Consider the following 16237-nt stretch of genomic DNA (forward strand, 5'->3'; position numbering starts at 1 on the left):
AAGAATTTGATGGTATAGCTCTCTTGGAGTGAGCCTTTAAGTATATTCGCTCAGCCATGAGATTCTTTTGTTAGAGATCCAATTTCACCAACATGGCCATAACTGCAATCTTCTCATCTAATAAAACAATTACACGCAGATTTCACATCCCAGCTTCGTGTTTCCTATACTAAAAACAGAACATATGCTGTGAGCAAATAAAACAGACTGATGAGGGTGTGTTATGTAAAGATTTATTGACTGTACCGATGTACACTGATGAGAGCTCTGTCAAGTGGCCCTGTGAAGAATGGATGTGTAAAGGGAGCGCTGAAGGCCCATTATGTACAGAGATTTAACTGTGAGGAAGAGGGTTACATTACAGGATGTGATGTACAAACCAACGTGGACAGAAAAAATCACAGCATTGAATAACATATAACTACACCTTTACACAGATAAACCAATACTCCAGTTGTACAGAATTTAAAAAAAAAAACCCACTGAATCTAAAGAGAACTGTACAGCTGAAATTAATGGTCAAAAATTTATCACACTATGCAAGATAATGAAAAGTAAGAACTTGCAAGTTCTCTGAATACAGATCTATGTAAAAAGAGTAATGTTAAGCATTGTTTATACTACATGCAGAAAATACTCAGAAACATAAATAATGCCGCACTACAGTAAGTCACCAAACATCAAATTATGGAACAAGAATTTCTCACAGTAGAGGACACCTTAAAAGTAGGTAGAGTTAATTCTACAGTGTCATTCACCTGTTAGGAGTTTTACTAAAATTTTCTTCAGTTTCATCATATTTAATATTGCTATATTTCTTTTAGTTTCATATCAGAGTACATTGATGTTAGTTGGGTATAACTTGCATTTCAGATTAAAAAACTGATGTACTTTAGTATTAAATTTCCTGGATGGAAATTGTACTGTACGTTGTATTTGCTTGTGCCTACCTACCCTTAAAATATTGTATGTCCATAATAGCATGAGCTGTACTAGATTACATCTATGAGGATTCAAATTTCATTCAGGAATATAGAAGGTTTTAGCAGGAAATAAAACACACTCTGTAAACTGAAGCCATTTGTAAACAGCCGATAAACTTTCACATACATGTGCTTCAGTCCAGTGACACTGTTCAGTCTTGGATAATATAGTGCAGCTGATACTTTGCATATTGAGAAAAACTCTATTTGTGACTAATATTTCAGTCATAAATTTGGCCTTGACATGGTGTCTTATGCTGTGTTCAGGAATAGTTTTCGTATGGTAAAAGTAGTTAAGGAAAGCAGACAAAAGGCAAAAACCATGCAGCACCAGTTACCTGACAATCCCTAAATTATAAATCACTATATAGACAACATGAGCTGAAATTCAACATGTTACCTCATTTGGTCTGCAGCTAGAACTCTATTTACAGCTTGGCCAGCAAGTGTCCAAAATTAGCCCTTCATCAAGAGATGAAAGCCAAATTTAAAATGAACAGTCCAAATATGAGGTCAAAATAAAGTTTTCCTCTAAATTCCAAGTAACAACTGACATTTATATACATGCATATTGTGTTCTTTCACACTGGTACTTTACAAGTATAGCTCTTGGGAGGGCAGAAAGAGTCTTTGGAGATGGAAAAAAAAAGAAAGAAAAAAAAGCACATGTAAGCATGGATTTGAGCAAAATAGACGTACATGCAATTTTTCATCAGATGACTTTAACTTCGTACATATTTATCCAGGAAAGAAAGTAAGAACATTGAAACAATACTTAATAACAAGCTTAAAAAGGATAGTGAAGATGACTACATGTATGTAAGCCCATAACAACACCTTGTACTAAACATTCTCTCCCTTATGAACATGCACTGTAAGCATACTAGAGATAATCCTTGCAGGAACCTGAACACATACAAATAACCTGAATAGGCAGGGTAAGTCTCTGAGCTCCCTTACCGACATAGAGCACTATTTCTGGACTAGACAGGTAAAGGTGAGGTGGTGTCGCTGCATCAATCATTAGGGTAACATTGTTGAAAGCTTTTTCTTGGCTAATAATAATAATAATAAAAAAAGCAGACCTAAAATTTCTGGCATTTCCAGCAAATTGCATCAAAGAACAGAACTGTCGAATACTGGTACAACGCATGTAATTTGCTTTTCCTTGTTACCTAGGAGTGTAAACTTGTGATTCCAATGATTCGGGTACATTGACCTCTCATACGTGTCTAACACACTAGTGACTACTACTTGCAGTTCCTCGGGAACTGATATTCGTTATACACTAGGGTATGTATATATGTAGGTCTGGTGATTCAATTTTTTTTTTTATATACATCTTAAAAGTTCAATCCTGTATTTTCATAGCTTTCACAAATGTAAGATGCTTGCCTCAGAAATTTGCCAATGCAGGTAGTGATGTTTGTTATTTTCAGATTAATCCTTTCATGCTGGATTAGCATCCTAACACACACCCATGTTCAATAATCTGTCAAAATGATTAGAAAACTGTTTATCACTGTTTTGCGATGTATTGCTTACAGTATTGATTTTGCTCTATTCACCGTCAATGTGATGTACAAATAGAACACACATGTACAAAAAAAAAAAAAAAAAAAAAAATTACCATAGCAGAGAACACACTTTCCCCAAATAACCTCACAGCATATTTCATAAATTCACAAGTTTTTCTGTCAATCTCTATCAATAAACACAACTGTGATGATAATAAATTATATACACCCTACTTCCAACCATGGCAAGTACAATTCAACATTAAACAATCTGTACAGCAAATTTTCAGTTCATTTCAACATCAAACCCTAGGAGCAGATTACTTGCTCTTAGGTTTCAGATGTTTTAAATCCCAATTTTAACCATATTTTGGGGCCGGAAATTAACCGTCAATATGATATGAATTCAATGTTTACCAGTACGTCTGATCATTATATATATATTCAAATGTTGTGAAATCAAAACTCGTTCCTCTATCTTTATATTTCAAATCAAAATGAAAAGTGTAAATTATAAGAGTCTTACTGAGGATCCATCATTGAATTGTCAGAGTTGAAACTTTAAGATAACACCAATCAAAGCTCCAACACTAAAGAATGATGCTCTGGTCAACTAGTTTCTTCGTTGCATTTAATATCAAAGACGGGTGACGTGTTTTCTGGTTGTTATAAACTGTACATAGAAGCGGAAATCTTTTAAAGCAACTGCTTCAAGAACAGCTGCAATTTACTTTAGAAATATAATGGATCTGCTGATCATAGGCATTCTATAAAATAATGTACATCACAAGATGGGATTGAAACCTTGCTACTCAATACTACTTCTGTATATCACTTTTCTTCTGATTAGACATACTTTTAATTCATGAAAGTGGAAAAAGAAATTCAAGCACTACATAAATAAAACATCAACTGTAAAACTCAACTGACCATACCCATCCTGTTTACCATATCAATATTTTTTTTTTCTTAAACATAAATTTTTTTTTTACACATTTTAGTTTTTAATTGCAATCATATCTGATATTTGTCAGTCAATTGTCATTTGTGTTGACTGTGTGTGTCAGGGGAAATGTTAATTATTGGCTAACGGTGGGCTATACAGATAGAATCAAGAATTCATAAAATTATTTGACACTCATAATGTACTGTTATTTACACTTTGTTACATTCAAGTTGAGAGAGATGAACATGTGAGAACCATCATGCAATGGGGACTACTCACTATGCTCATATGATAAATAACTGTAGATAAATCAGTCTCTTGTGATCCCTCCCCTGCCCCCTAAAACCCAAATTGACCAATCACCAGAGGCAGATCATCAGTAGATCCTGTCACATAAAGCCAGGCCATCAAAGGTCAGACAGTCTGGCTGATTGGTTCACACAGTCCCTGCCTGTGTCTCAATGACCAATCAAATAATTTCAGCACTTGTCTATCATGTGCTCCACACACAACATTGCCGGGCTTGTAACGTCACGGGGTGGGCATGAATTACAGGTGATACGGCTGAGCTGGATGAAAAATCCAATTTGAACATGTTGTTGTTAAAATGATATCCTTGAACTATTAAAGCAAGTCCGGTGGTTTGCCGGTAATTGGCCATTTCCTTGCAGCGGAGCCGATCTGGGTTCCCTGGCCACTGGAGCGGCGGACAAACGCTGTGGTCATCACTGACAGGCCTGATCCCCACAGCTGAAAGACTGATTGAGGTGAGAGGGTAAGGCAGGCAGCCCCTGTCCCCAACCCCTCTGCCAGGCCACGCCCACCTGGTCAAAGGATTATACAACAGTTACTACAGCTATTCTCTCCACTCTTGTCCTTCTTCAACTGACCTGTAACAATAAATATAACTGAGTTTAATGAGGATACATGTTGGCCTACTGATAAAATATACCACTACAACTAGACAATTCCACAAACATATGTCATTAAGTATTCCTTTTGGTATTGAGGCATACATTTTTCTGGTAGGCTATCATGCAGCTTTCCAATCAAATCTGAAAACTGAAAGATCAAAAGAGCTCTCACAATTAGGCAAAACGTTGTTTAGGTCATTTATTCTAATACCTTAACTAGACCACATTACACAACAATTTTAGGTAAACATCACAAGATGACCAATATAAAAACTATTGAAAAGAATTATACGTAAATACGTTTAAATATGTGAATTCCAATACAGTGAAATACAGCGTACACTGATCATGTAGATTGTCCTGACAGACACTGATGAAGCCAGAAGGCATTCTCATCAATAAATTTATCTGACTGGCATTCAACAAAGTACTTACGAATTTTTCCCTTCTTTAATGGCAGTTAGATTTAAGGGTGGACGAATATTCAACCAGACTGATGTATGATGAGAACACTCTCCTGTGCATAAGTTTTCTTTGTGTAACTAAACAGGAGACAGAATTAATGGACACTCCACTGAACAATGAGTGAATTGTATGTCATAGGTCAACTAAACATGGTTTGCTCAAACCATTATCACTGTTTACAGAGAAAAGGCCATGTTAACATGCTTTACCTTGGTTATTGGGCTCTGGTAGATGTTCTCTGGGTACAAGGTGCATCACTGTTGTCTTTCCCATCTGTAACTTGAGGGCTGAAAGTAAAAGGAATATTGCTTTAACAATTAGTTAAGACTCTAGAGGCTGGTCAAAGGAAGCTGAACCAAGAAAAACTCCAGGGGGAGGAGGGAGAAGGAGAGGGATGGGGCATTCACCATAATGGTTACCCTAAATGACCATAAACTGGCCCATTTTTCCTGATTGTCTATTTATTTTAGAACGATGTCCTGAGGTTTCCATAGAACATGGGATGATATTCTACTGGAAAACTGTAAGACATAGCACCAAAAATAACATTTTGTAACGTTTATTAGCTTCTAAAAAATGCACTTTAGTGGGCAAAATTTAACGTCATTTAGGGTATTTCACCTTTCACTGCCTCTTTACATGTAACATGGCAGTCAGGTTTATTAGTTGAAGAAATGGGAGTGTTAAGATTTACATGTAAGTTACCGGCCTTCATATATCAGAGAAACCGCTAGATCCCACCAGTCATGGGCCAATTGGTAGAGACAAGCCAACTGTGCCAAACATGGACCAACATTTATAATTTAGTCAGCTCATTTTAGCATTCTAAAATAAACAATCTCTAACCCTGAGTGAAATTTTGACTGATTGATTGATTGATTGATTTTTATTGTGGTGTTTTACGATGTATAGAGTGAATTTCGAGCCCAAATACATGTACATATATTACTGATGACAATGATAACAACACAGTTGGACCCCATACATGTGTTCCAAGTGTATTATGTAACACATGCGAAACTGATACCTGTAGTATAGTTACACTGTGCATGTATATACTGTATCCTACCAATATGAAGTGGCATGCTAGTGCATTACCATTTTAATTTGTGGCGCACTGATTATCAAAAATGTACTCGTGGATAAGATGAATCTCATGCATTATGAAAAGCAGGTTATGTGGTAACTTGCATCCCTACTCTCACCCAAAATATCTTTTGCCGGAGAGCAGACAATCCTGCCATTATATATCAAGACATCATCAAGCATCAGGAAGTCAATTTTTCCAGCTGACATACATCCTACCCTACCCGTTGTTGGCGTTGCTAACGAGATAGAATCGGGCGAGACAGGTGAAGAGAAGTTACACCTGGCTGGGCAGGAGATGCTTTAACATCAGCAGAATGACAGCCAATCAATACTTCTGATTGATTCCCTCAGTCTGTGTGCCGTGTTCATGTATGTCATCTTGGGTGATGCATGTAGACTCAAGAATAGATTATTATCTTGTCCATGACACAGCAAAACTGCATTATTTAGAAATTGGGAGGTGGTGGGAGGATTATAATTAAAAAAAAAAAAAAAAGAAAAAAAAAAAAAGAAGAAAAAAAAAATTGTGAAACCAGGCATAAAAACTGGTTAGGATGAAAATAGGGCTTGACAAAGCTTTAATCATCTGTCTTGTGAGGTTGTAAATAACCAGGAAACAAACCTCTAGAGAGTAACCTTGAGGCATTACCTACATGTGGCACCTTGGTTGTTAACCCAAATACGATCAAGGAAGTGAGAACCCCAGTAAAATCCTTGTGGAGAGTTCAGGAGAAAATCGTTTTGTGTATTTTTAACTGAATTTCGAAGCCTTTAGTGTGAAGTTTACAATGGGAAACCCACGACCATCCCCAATTTGCTGACAAGCCTCTTGCCCATGCTTGATACAATTTCTACATGTTCATTGTTTTAAACGCTATATACATACATGTATGTAGTAATTTGATTAAAATAATAATCTGAGTAACCTCAACTCCCACCTTTCTCAGTTTAACACTATAAAAGACATTACCTACAATTTTAAAGCCCTAAAACATAGTACAGAAAAGTCAGCCAACTCTTTAAAGGTCACAGTAAGTGGTTAGAAGATAAAGGCAGAATCTGTGCATTAGCCTGTTGTAAACATGAGACACAAGAGACAGAGAGAGAGAGAGCTACAAGCACTTAGCTGCCCTTCAATCGGCCCGACACTGGACAAGCATTGGTTATTTAATCAACATCCCCAGCTCTTTGATTTCCAAAGCCATCTCCGGTACCAGCCAGGATGCCCATAATCACACTAAGATACATCTACCTCCACATAATTACAACAAATTTACCTGACAGGTTTCCATGACGATAGACTCTTTGAGGACCCTGTTTTCGATAGATACTGATGTAAGCCACACTGAAGAACTTTGACAGACACACAAACTCCTACTTAACTAATGTCAATTAACAGCTGCACATTATACATGTAACGATACACTGCATCAGATCAGTGGATGGAACAGAAAAAAATACCTGAACACTGTGTAATATGCAAGCCAGATGGCTGTACTGTACACACAAGTAAAACAGGTCATATGCGGAGAAAAATCAAATCATATGGCCATGTATGCCTATTCTTCTGAATTAGACTTCTGCGACAGATAACAAATCATCTTAGTTTTGGTTTTTTATGCTTGTTTTTTTCTGTGATTCAATTTGAAAGTACATGTATGTTCGAACGCATTTACATGTACGTAGCAAGACTTCCATAAAACGCATGAAATTTGCTGAACTATGTGTGACTATTGAGGGTTGCCAAGCTTTACAATAGCCCTTAAACAACTCTTAATACATGAAATGGCCCCTAGGCCATTGTTGATTCTAGAAAACTGACATAACTCGACAAATTCAAAATCTCAGTTGTATTGGAAATGATTCCCATAATTTGCTAAATATACATGACTGTTAGGTGTATATCCAGTTGTGAGAGTATACTGTACATGTAATCCAGTTCACCGTAATAGCTACAACTGTAAACAATAATACAAAAGGGGCGTAACTCTGCAAACTGGAATCTAAAATGTCTATTTCCATCATTCCTTAAAATACATGTACATCATACATTCAAAGTCTTGAGTGGCAAAAGTAATCGGAAAATGGGCACAAAAAACATGTGCGTAGCAAGTTGGAGTGTTTAACAGCCTTTTACTTGCTACAGGCCCTTGGCTTCCTCTGGATACTGGTTTCACCCCAAAACAGGACAGGCTGTGGTACAGTGTTTAATAGTCATTTACTTGCTACAGGCCCTTGGCTTACTCTGGACAATGGTTTCCTCTCAAAACAGAACAGGCTGTGGTACAATGTTTAGTAGTCATTTACTTGCTACAGGCCTTTGGTTTAATCTGGACACTGGTTCCCTCTCAAAACAGAACAGGGTGTGGTACAGTGTTTAATAGTCATTTACTTGCTACAGGCCTTTGGCTTACTCTGGACACTGGTTTCCTCTCAAAACAAAAGAGGCTGTGGTACAATGTTTAACTGTCATTTACTTGCTACAGGCCTTTGGCTTACTCTGAACACTGGTTTCCTCCCGAATCAACACAGGCTGTGGTACAGTGTTTAATAGTCATTTACTTGCTACAGGCCCTTGGCTTACTCTGGATACTGGTGTCCCCCCCCAAAAACAAAACAGGTTCTTGCACAGTGTTTAATAGTCATTTACTTGCCACAGGCCCTTGGCTTATTCAGAATACTCTGGTTTCCTCCCAACACAAAAAAGACTCTGGCACAGTGTCTAAAACTCCAATAAAATTAATAAATAAATGTTTGATGCCTTATTAATGAATATCCATGGCAAAAAGTGATCAACAACGTTAAGCTATTTCTCCATCATACAATCAGTTCAATGTTAAACACTATATTTGACCTAAAACTTTTTAAAGCGTCACTTTTTGAAGTTAATTATATTGCCTGAGAGAGGGAAGTAAAACAGAATTGTTTATTACAGAATAAACATTAAAGATGTAAATGTAACAACATTACCTCCCAAAGTGACATTTCCATGTAGGAATCTGCCCTGATATATCAGTCGTAGAATATTCACAGCTGGTAATTGCTCATCACACCATTCTGCAAAAACACATAAAATAACAGAGAAACTACATTAAACATAAAAGTAACCATGGGCAATATTTAAATCCTGAAATGCAATCATGTAGGCTGTAGTTTTTCTACATCCCTGCTTCACACAAAAAACATAATAACTGCAATAAGGATGAGTCATCACCAAAGGTGTCTATCACCAATCATCTTTTTTTTTTCAGCTGTGCCCCCTTTATTAACTTAAGCTGAATAGCGCACAATGTTGCAAACTGACATCTTCTGTTGTGTTGAATAATTCTACATACTGCATCTGTATTTCTAGAACGTTATCTTATCTAGAAATATGTATGTATGTATGTATATATATATATATATATATATATATAGAGAGAGAGAGAGAGAGAGAGAGAGAGAGAGAGAGAGAGAGAGAGAGAGAGAGAGCGAGAGAGAGAGAGAAAGAAAGAGAGAGAGAGAACACTAAAAAGAGCAACTTTTCCTGTGCACAAACTGAATCAATTCATTCGAACAAATGCATCCTATGCTGTTATATATAGATGTCGCCAATTTAACGTAGATGTAAAAATGCTCTTAAACTGATATTATCTGTACAGGTTGGAGTACAAAAATATGAAACTGAAAAAGAACACCTAGTTCTGGTATCTGTATAATGTTCAAATGCTGGTGTTGTCCAGTGCTCAAGGATTAAGCTCCCCAGTTATTCATCAGCCACAGTGTTGTGGGTCATTTTGCTTTAAATACAAAGCAAGTGGACTAGGTCAACTATTAAACTCTTAAATCCTGAGCTTGGAATGTCAAGGACAGCCATGTTTGTTTGATTTAATTAAAACACTAAAGCACAAACATATCTTGGTAAAAATGGAGGTAACAAAACTGTAATCATCATATTTCTGAACAGTTACTAACATATAAGCCATTCACAATGTGGTGGACAATGAAACATATACAGAACCTGTATGTGCCAGCTTTTTAAAAATGGCAAGCCTATTTGTAATTGTTACTGAAGAGTTAAAAAAAAACATGTCCATATCAACTTGACATATACAGCATAAGCAGGATTCATGGCCATATAAAGACATATTATTTCTCAAATAACCATAATGACAACACATATAACTTGCAAACATTGAAGGGATTCAAATGCAAATGTGTAACAGTGACATATAAAAAGGGGAAATGAAGTAGCCATTGACAAAATGAGGTAATGGGATACAGGATATGCCATGTCAGACTGAAGTACATGCAGTTGCCTGACAGGGCACAGTGAGGGCACAGTGCTTTATTATTACATGAGCGCTACACCCAGGATGGGACACATGTGCAATGATGACAGCTGTACTTGAGGAGAGATAAACAACGTAAAATTCAGAAATTTTCTTCTAAAAATATATGGTAAATATCTGCATGTACTTTGTATGGTTTTACTGCTTGTCATCTAAAACACTATGCATGTTTCCATAGTAATTATACCCAGAACACGAAGTACTCTTAATGACCCTAAATTTCATCCATGACTAACTTGCCCATGTGTCCTGATCTTGAGAGTTCTGTTGGTTTAAGAAAGGTGTTTTGAAGTTTGCTTAGAACAACAGGGGATGATATTCTATTGGAAAATTGCTCCAAAAATGATATTTTGTGACTTTTATTTGTCTGTAAAAATTCACTTTTGTGGGCAAAATATTAAGTCCTTTAGGGTATGTTCATTTTTAAAGGATAAGACTGCGCCTGGCTAAAACATATTCTGATCGAAAGCAGGATTTTCGAGCTTTCTAAAAAATATCATACTTTATTATTTTAATGAGATTTCACCAAATAACAGGTAAAACAAAATGTCAATGCTGCACAAATGGTTCGTGTGAATCCAGGCAGACATCTTGAGAATTTTATCCAATCAAACACGCTGTTATCAGATTGCACTTCCTAAGTTGTAACACAGCCTTTACTCATTCACTAAAAGGAAATGACATATAATAAAACTGAACTACTGCATAAGACCTCATTTTGAAATAGTTTAGAATGATTTAGCTACATGTAGCCAAAGGACCACTTCACAAAGTGTTTTGGGGCGTGTCTGTATCATTTACGGACCACCACAGATGTAAAATCAGTTGATTTACAAGCCATGTAATATTCAATGTATTGACGGTATTACAAATTATGTCAGACAGTAGCATACTGTCTCACCCCACAAAAACACTTTCTGATGTTAGAGTTTAGTCAGCAGTTTCTAAATAACAAACATCAGTCAGTCAAAAATTCATTAGGTATGCCGAAGGCAGACAGGAGCGAGAAGACAGCATCTCACCAGACAATGCTTAAAATTAATAAAATCTTACGATGTACTTTTTTTTTTCTCTCCAAGTTTATGAGAATTGAAGAATTTAAAATTTTGCTCTTCTGTCTTTCTTGCACACAAGGGATGATTACTTTCAATTTTCTTACTCGGTTTTCTTACTGAAAAAAATACAGTAAAATTATTGAAACGCTGTGTTCAAGCCAGCATGCTTTTTCTGACGTATGTGATAACTAGGTTAGCAACTGAAGCATAGTATTTAGCGACAGCCAAATGCCTAGTTCAGCATCAGTGGTGCGTCACATTATTTCCACTTGTTTCAGAATTGAGAATGAATCTAGTTGTAAAACAGTCCTATTGTAATTTTGTAAATATTTAATAAGAGAAACACCCTGGTTGTGCATCTGCAGGGTACTCCTAAACTGTATAAATGATACAGCAGGCTTACCGTATCTACAGTTCAAGCAGTGGAAAAAATATCTTTTCAGTGTGTCCAATATCCAAGAAAGCTATTTATTTATCACTTGGAACAGCATTACAGAAATTTTATCTGCCATAGGCTACTGCTTTGACAATAATACGGAAAATAACTTCCACATTAGAGAGCTGGGGTAAACGTGATGCCACCTTGCCGACGACAATGGAGACACACTGAAGTAGTGACAAGACTAAGTTTCACTAAAGTTTTACTGTGCTGAGGACATTTCTTAAAAACATTTAATGCCCGTTTAAGATACTTTGAATGGTAGTCTTTCAGTAGACACAAACATTAGTCAGGTGCTGTCTTTCACTTTAATCAGGCTTAGAGATTTTCATAACATGTGCAATAAGTTTAGCCCCATATAATGACTCCCTTCAATCCAGTAATGAGCATAAAAAGCAACGAGAAAATACAAAGTAACACGCACACAGAGAAAGCTACTTTCTATTTGATGCATGCAAACAGTGCACAACTGCAAACTGATCATTTTTCACAAATTTGTGTAGACAAATAAAAGGCCCATTTATATTTCGCTCGAACAAATGTAACCGTATGTATTCAGACGTATCTTATTTCCTGATTGACACAGGAAGGTGACCACATTACACACTGTATAGTGGACACTGCAGGGAGTCCATACATGACCTTGTGGTTTTATGGACACTGAGCTGATCAGGATCTAACAACACATACATGTGAACTGTGACCTGTAAACTAGGTGATCTAATTATGATTATTATACTACATCACTGCCTCCTGACAATGCCAATTAGTACAGGCCAAGATTTAATCAGATGCGAGTAACACCCTAGCGAGTCAGTGAATTTTCCCTGGTCGAGTGGTTAGCATCACAGCACAATATGTCAAGACTGTCGCTCCAAGTTCAATTCCAGCTCAAGCCGGTTTCCTCATCGTATGTGGAAAGGTCTTGTCAGCAAGCAGCGGATGGTTGTGCTTTCCCCTTGCCTCTGCCCAATTTCATACCACCTTCGCCACTGTGCCAGTGGAATCTTCTTGAGTTCGACATAAAACATCAAGTAAGTGAATACTATGCCAATCTCAGTTCTCAATGATTCCTACTAGACTCCCTGCGGCTTTGGTTCTCTTCTGACAAAAATGGTGTCAGATAAATACAAATTTCACTCCCATGCCCCTTCACAAAAAGAATTTGTAAAACACTACTTCTCTCTTTTTATGTATGATTTTCATTTGTTTGATTGGTTTATTTATTTATTTGATTGGTGTTTTACGCTGTACTCAAGAATATTTCACTTATACGACAGCGGCCAAAAATATATGGTGGGAGGAAACCGGGCAGAGCCCGGGGGGAAACCCACAACCATCCACAGGTTGCTGAGATACCTTCCCACGTACGGTTATTAGATTAGTGTTTTATGACATACTCCAGAATATTTCAGTGTTATGACGATGGTCAGCATTACGGTGGGAGGAAACCAGGTAACCTGGAGGGAAACCCACAACTATCCGCAGGCTGCAATATGACCTTGAGCTGTTTTTTTTTTCTCCTTCTTAAATTCTTTTTTTTCTGTTTTGTTGCATTCTACATATATTCACATAATTATAGTATACATGGATCCAATTGATTTCTTGATCAATACTAGACCATAAAATTCACACAACACATCACATGGCCATGAAACTACACACATGTGACATCATACAATGTGAAGCTGCTGTGCACTTCATCACAGTGGTGCATGTATTTCATATGCATTTGATGTCCCCTGCACACACATAAGTACAATCGTAGAACATGGTCGTCACAATAATGAGCCGATATTAAACATAACACTTAATTGCGCCTGAAAACAATTAGACTGGAGGCAAGGGGTTTCGAGGTAATTCAGCTTTACATGAGTGAGCTTATAAGTTTTCAGTCTGCTTCCTATCTTACCTTCGGGCCAGTTGTTGTAGACGTATTCTGTAATATCGGCTGCTGAGTCATTCGGTGAAAACAGGAACTCTCCAGTCTTCCCACTGACCAGGATTAACCGCAGGTTGATCTGCAATACAGCAAATTAACACATACATGTACTACATGCGTGAACATGAGAGAACGGCACTTGTTTTAAATATGTATATGCATTCGTTAGCTTGCTGTTAGCTTTGAAGTTTCCTGACTAAGTCTACTGTATTTCACTGTTTAATAGATCTAGGGCCTTAAAGTGATGGTCAGAAGAAAAAAATGTTTTTTGAAAAAAAAAAAAAAATCAAATGAAAAAAAACCCCCAGGAAAACAAGATTCTCTGAGCCTACATGTACATGTACACGTACTTCACTTTTTTAATTAAGGACACATCCACAAAGTCCCCAATCTAAAGCTGTACTTATAAATACATCCGTGTTGTCTTCAGTGTACAGTACATAGCTATTGATTAAAACATTTGTGATAATGCTGAACTGATATTGTCAGTGTTGTCAACCCCAAACGCCACAAACATCCTGAATGCCAGTATAATGCACTAATAAATTCTGTTTGATAAGGAATGACACACCTTTGTGTCATTAGGGCATGTAATACAGGTGGTGTGTACTGCTTTCCATCCATACATCTCTGATCAAACTGCAGTTCGTAACTATACATGTACATACACCTGTCATAATACTTTCAATGACACATTATTAAAGGATTTATGAATGACACATGTAATGTGTTTCTCCTGGTAATGTTTTCACACACAGACACACAGGAGTACAACTAAGTTTCTCAACCTTCTTGTTTAATGTGTTAAATGGATTAACGATAAGGGTATTAAAGCATCATCAGCTCTCCATGGGCTATGTCAGTGACATGTGCATGTAAAATGCATGGTGAACACAGTTAATAGTACATTCTGAAAACAAAGCTTTATATAAATATATTGTATTGGAGGTGGAGTACATGTATAGGTCACATTTTGTTGTATCATGTTTAACGCTTTGGCTTTTTGAGTTTTAGGGGCCTCCCTGCCTGAGTGACGCAATGACCCAGGAGCCTCCCACCAATGTGGTTGTTTTAAGTTCCAGTCTAGCTCATTAAAGGTTAGTTTTTGAGGTTTGAAATTACAGGAAGTGCGACCTCGTCTAACATGCAGTATGTGGGTTGTCACAAGAACATGATATCAGTGGCAGAAATGAGGCTCACTCCTAAAAATGTACCTTTCAGATGGGAGAGTGACCTCATAAGAATTAACTCAGTGAGGCCCTATTGTATTCACATGTAGGTAGCGGATTTCAGGGCCATTTCAAATACAATTTATTTATAAACTTTGGAAATTTCAACAAATTACAAGGCAAGTTTAAATTTTGATGCTCAATTTGCTTTTGTCACAGTTAATCTGTTAATTTGCTTTGGTAACATTTTGTCTCTCATTTTATCACAGGCATTATGATCCATAGAGCAAGTACTGTATTAAAACACTACGTTTCTGCACCCACAAGAAATCTGCTCCCAGACAAATTCTGCGCCTGGCATCACTTTCCGTAATTTCTAAGTACTCATGCAAAATATCAATAAATGAGCAAAATAATGACAAGACAGCAATTTACAATAAGTACATGTAGGCCAAGAGTGACAAATACATGTAATTGTGTTGAATCTTTTTGTTAATTTGTGTATTATTGGCCTAAATACTTAACCGAACAATGATTAGTTCCGGTCTATGATACATGTATATCCTTCAATAATGTATAACAAGCTGGCTTGTTGGCTTTAGGTTACCTTGGTTTTTCAATATTTATACTTTCTGATGGTATTTCATCATACAGTAGCATGTACTGCCTCAATGGAATGTCATGGTAAGATACTACACAAAAATGCCACACCCTGTCTAAGTGTCACAAAATACAGATACCTAAGTGACAAAAATATGCTCTCAGTAATAATGTTTCTCTTTCAGCAAAACATTTCCATGCACTCTGCCAGTCGTGCCTAGCTATTAACAAACCCAACTTTATTTGGCATATATTCAGATTAACAGGAGCAGGGGCAGGGTCAGGGTCAGGTCTCTTGATCTGAGTTTCCAGACATATTCAAGGCTGCTGGAATCAAACTACATGTGCATGAGCATGTGCCTGAAGCAACTTAACTGCCAGATTTGCCACTCCACCCAGCATGATTCAAAGTATGTATTTTACTCTTGTCCATCAGATCCCGGAGAGCCATATTATTTTCATATTGTAAGGTAGCAATTAAGGGAAATAACTTAATACGCTATTTAAGCATCTGGGGGTGCTGCTGTGTGTACCATTTGCCCTACACAATTTTGCAAACACTGACAAGGATGAAATGTTGAGTGATGAATAAATTTCATCATTTGTTGATTTCCAAATTTCGCATGTGACTTAGGAATACTCAAGCGCTAAGTACAGACTGCTTTACTAAATCAAAACAGGGAAATCAAAAACTTACTCCACTCCGGGCCAGCTAAATCTGCAAGTGTATCTTCCGTCGTTATTTGTAAGGTAGATAAGTCCAGTTTATGCTGTCTTCCTCTCCCAC

General features: G+C 37.0%; 1 protein-coding gene across 1 annotated transcript in view; it reads right to left on the minus strand.

Annotated features, from left to right (window-relative positions):
- Window positions 1-220: 220 nt before the first annotated feature.
- The window catches only part of LOC135472693 (ubiquitin-like protein 3), a 24323-nt gene continuing 8306 nt past the window's right edge, over window positions 221-16237 (minus strand). Inside the window, exons 2-5 of the mRNA XM_064752319.1 lie at window positions 13652-13760; window positions 8885-8971; window positions 5035-5112; window positions 221-4336 (exon numbers count right to left, since the gene is read on the minus strand). Of these exons, the coding sequence (XP_064608389.1) occupies window positions 4275-4336; window positions 5035-5112; window positions 8885-8971; window positions 13652-13760 (336 nt within the window). The 3' untranslated portion in view covers window positions 221-4274. The remainder of the gene's footprint in view (window positions 4337-5034; window positions 5113-8884; window positions 8972-13651; window positions 13761-16237) is intronic.

The sequence above is a fragment of the Liolophura sinensis genome, chromosome 8 (assembly GCF_032854445.1).
Source record: "Liolophura sinensis isolate JHLJ2023 chromosome 8, CUHK_Ljap_v2, whole genome shotgun sequence".
NCBI lineage: Eukaryota > Metazoa > Mollusca > Polyplacophora > Chitonida > Chitonidae > Liolophura > Liolophura sinensis.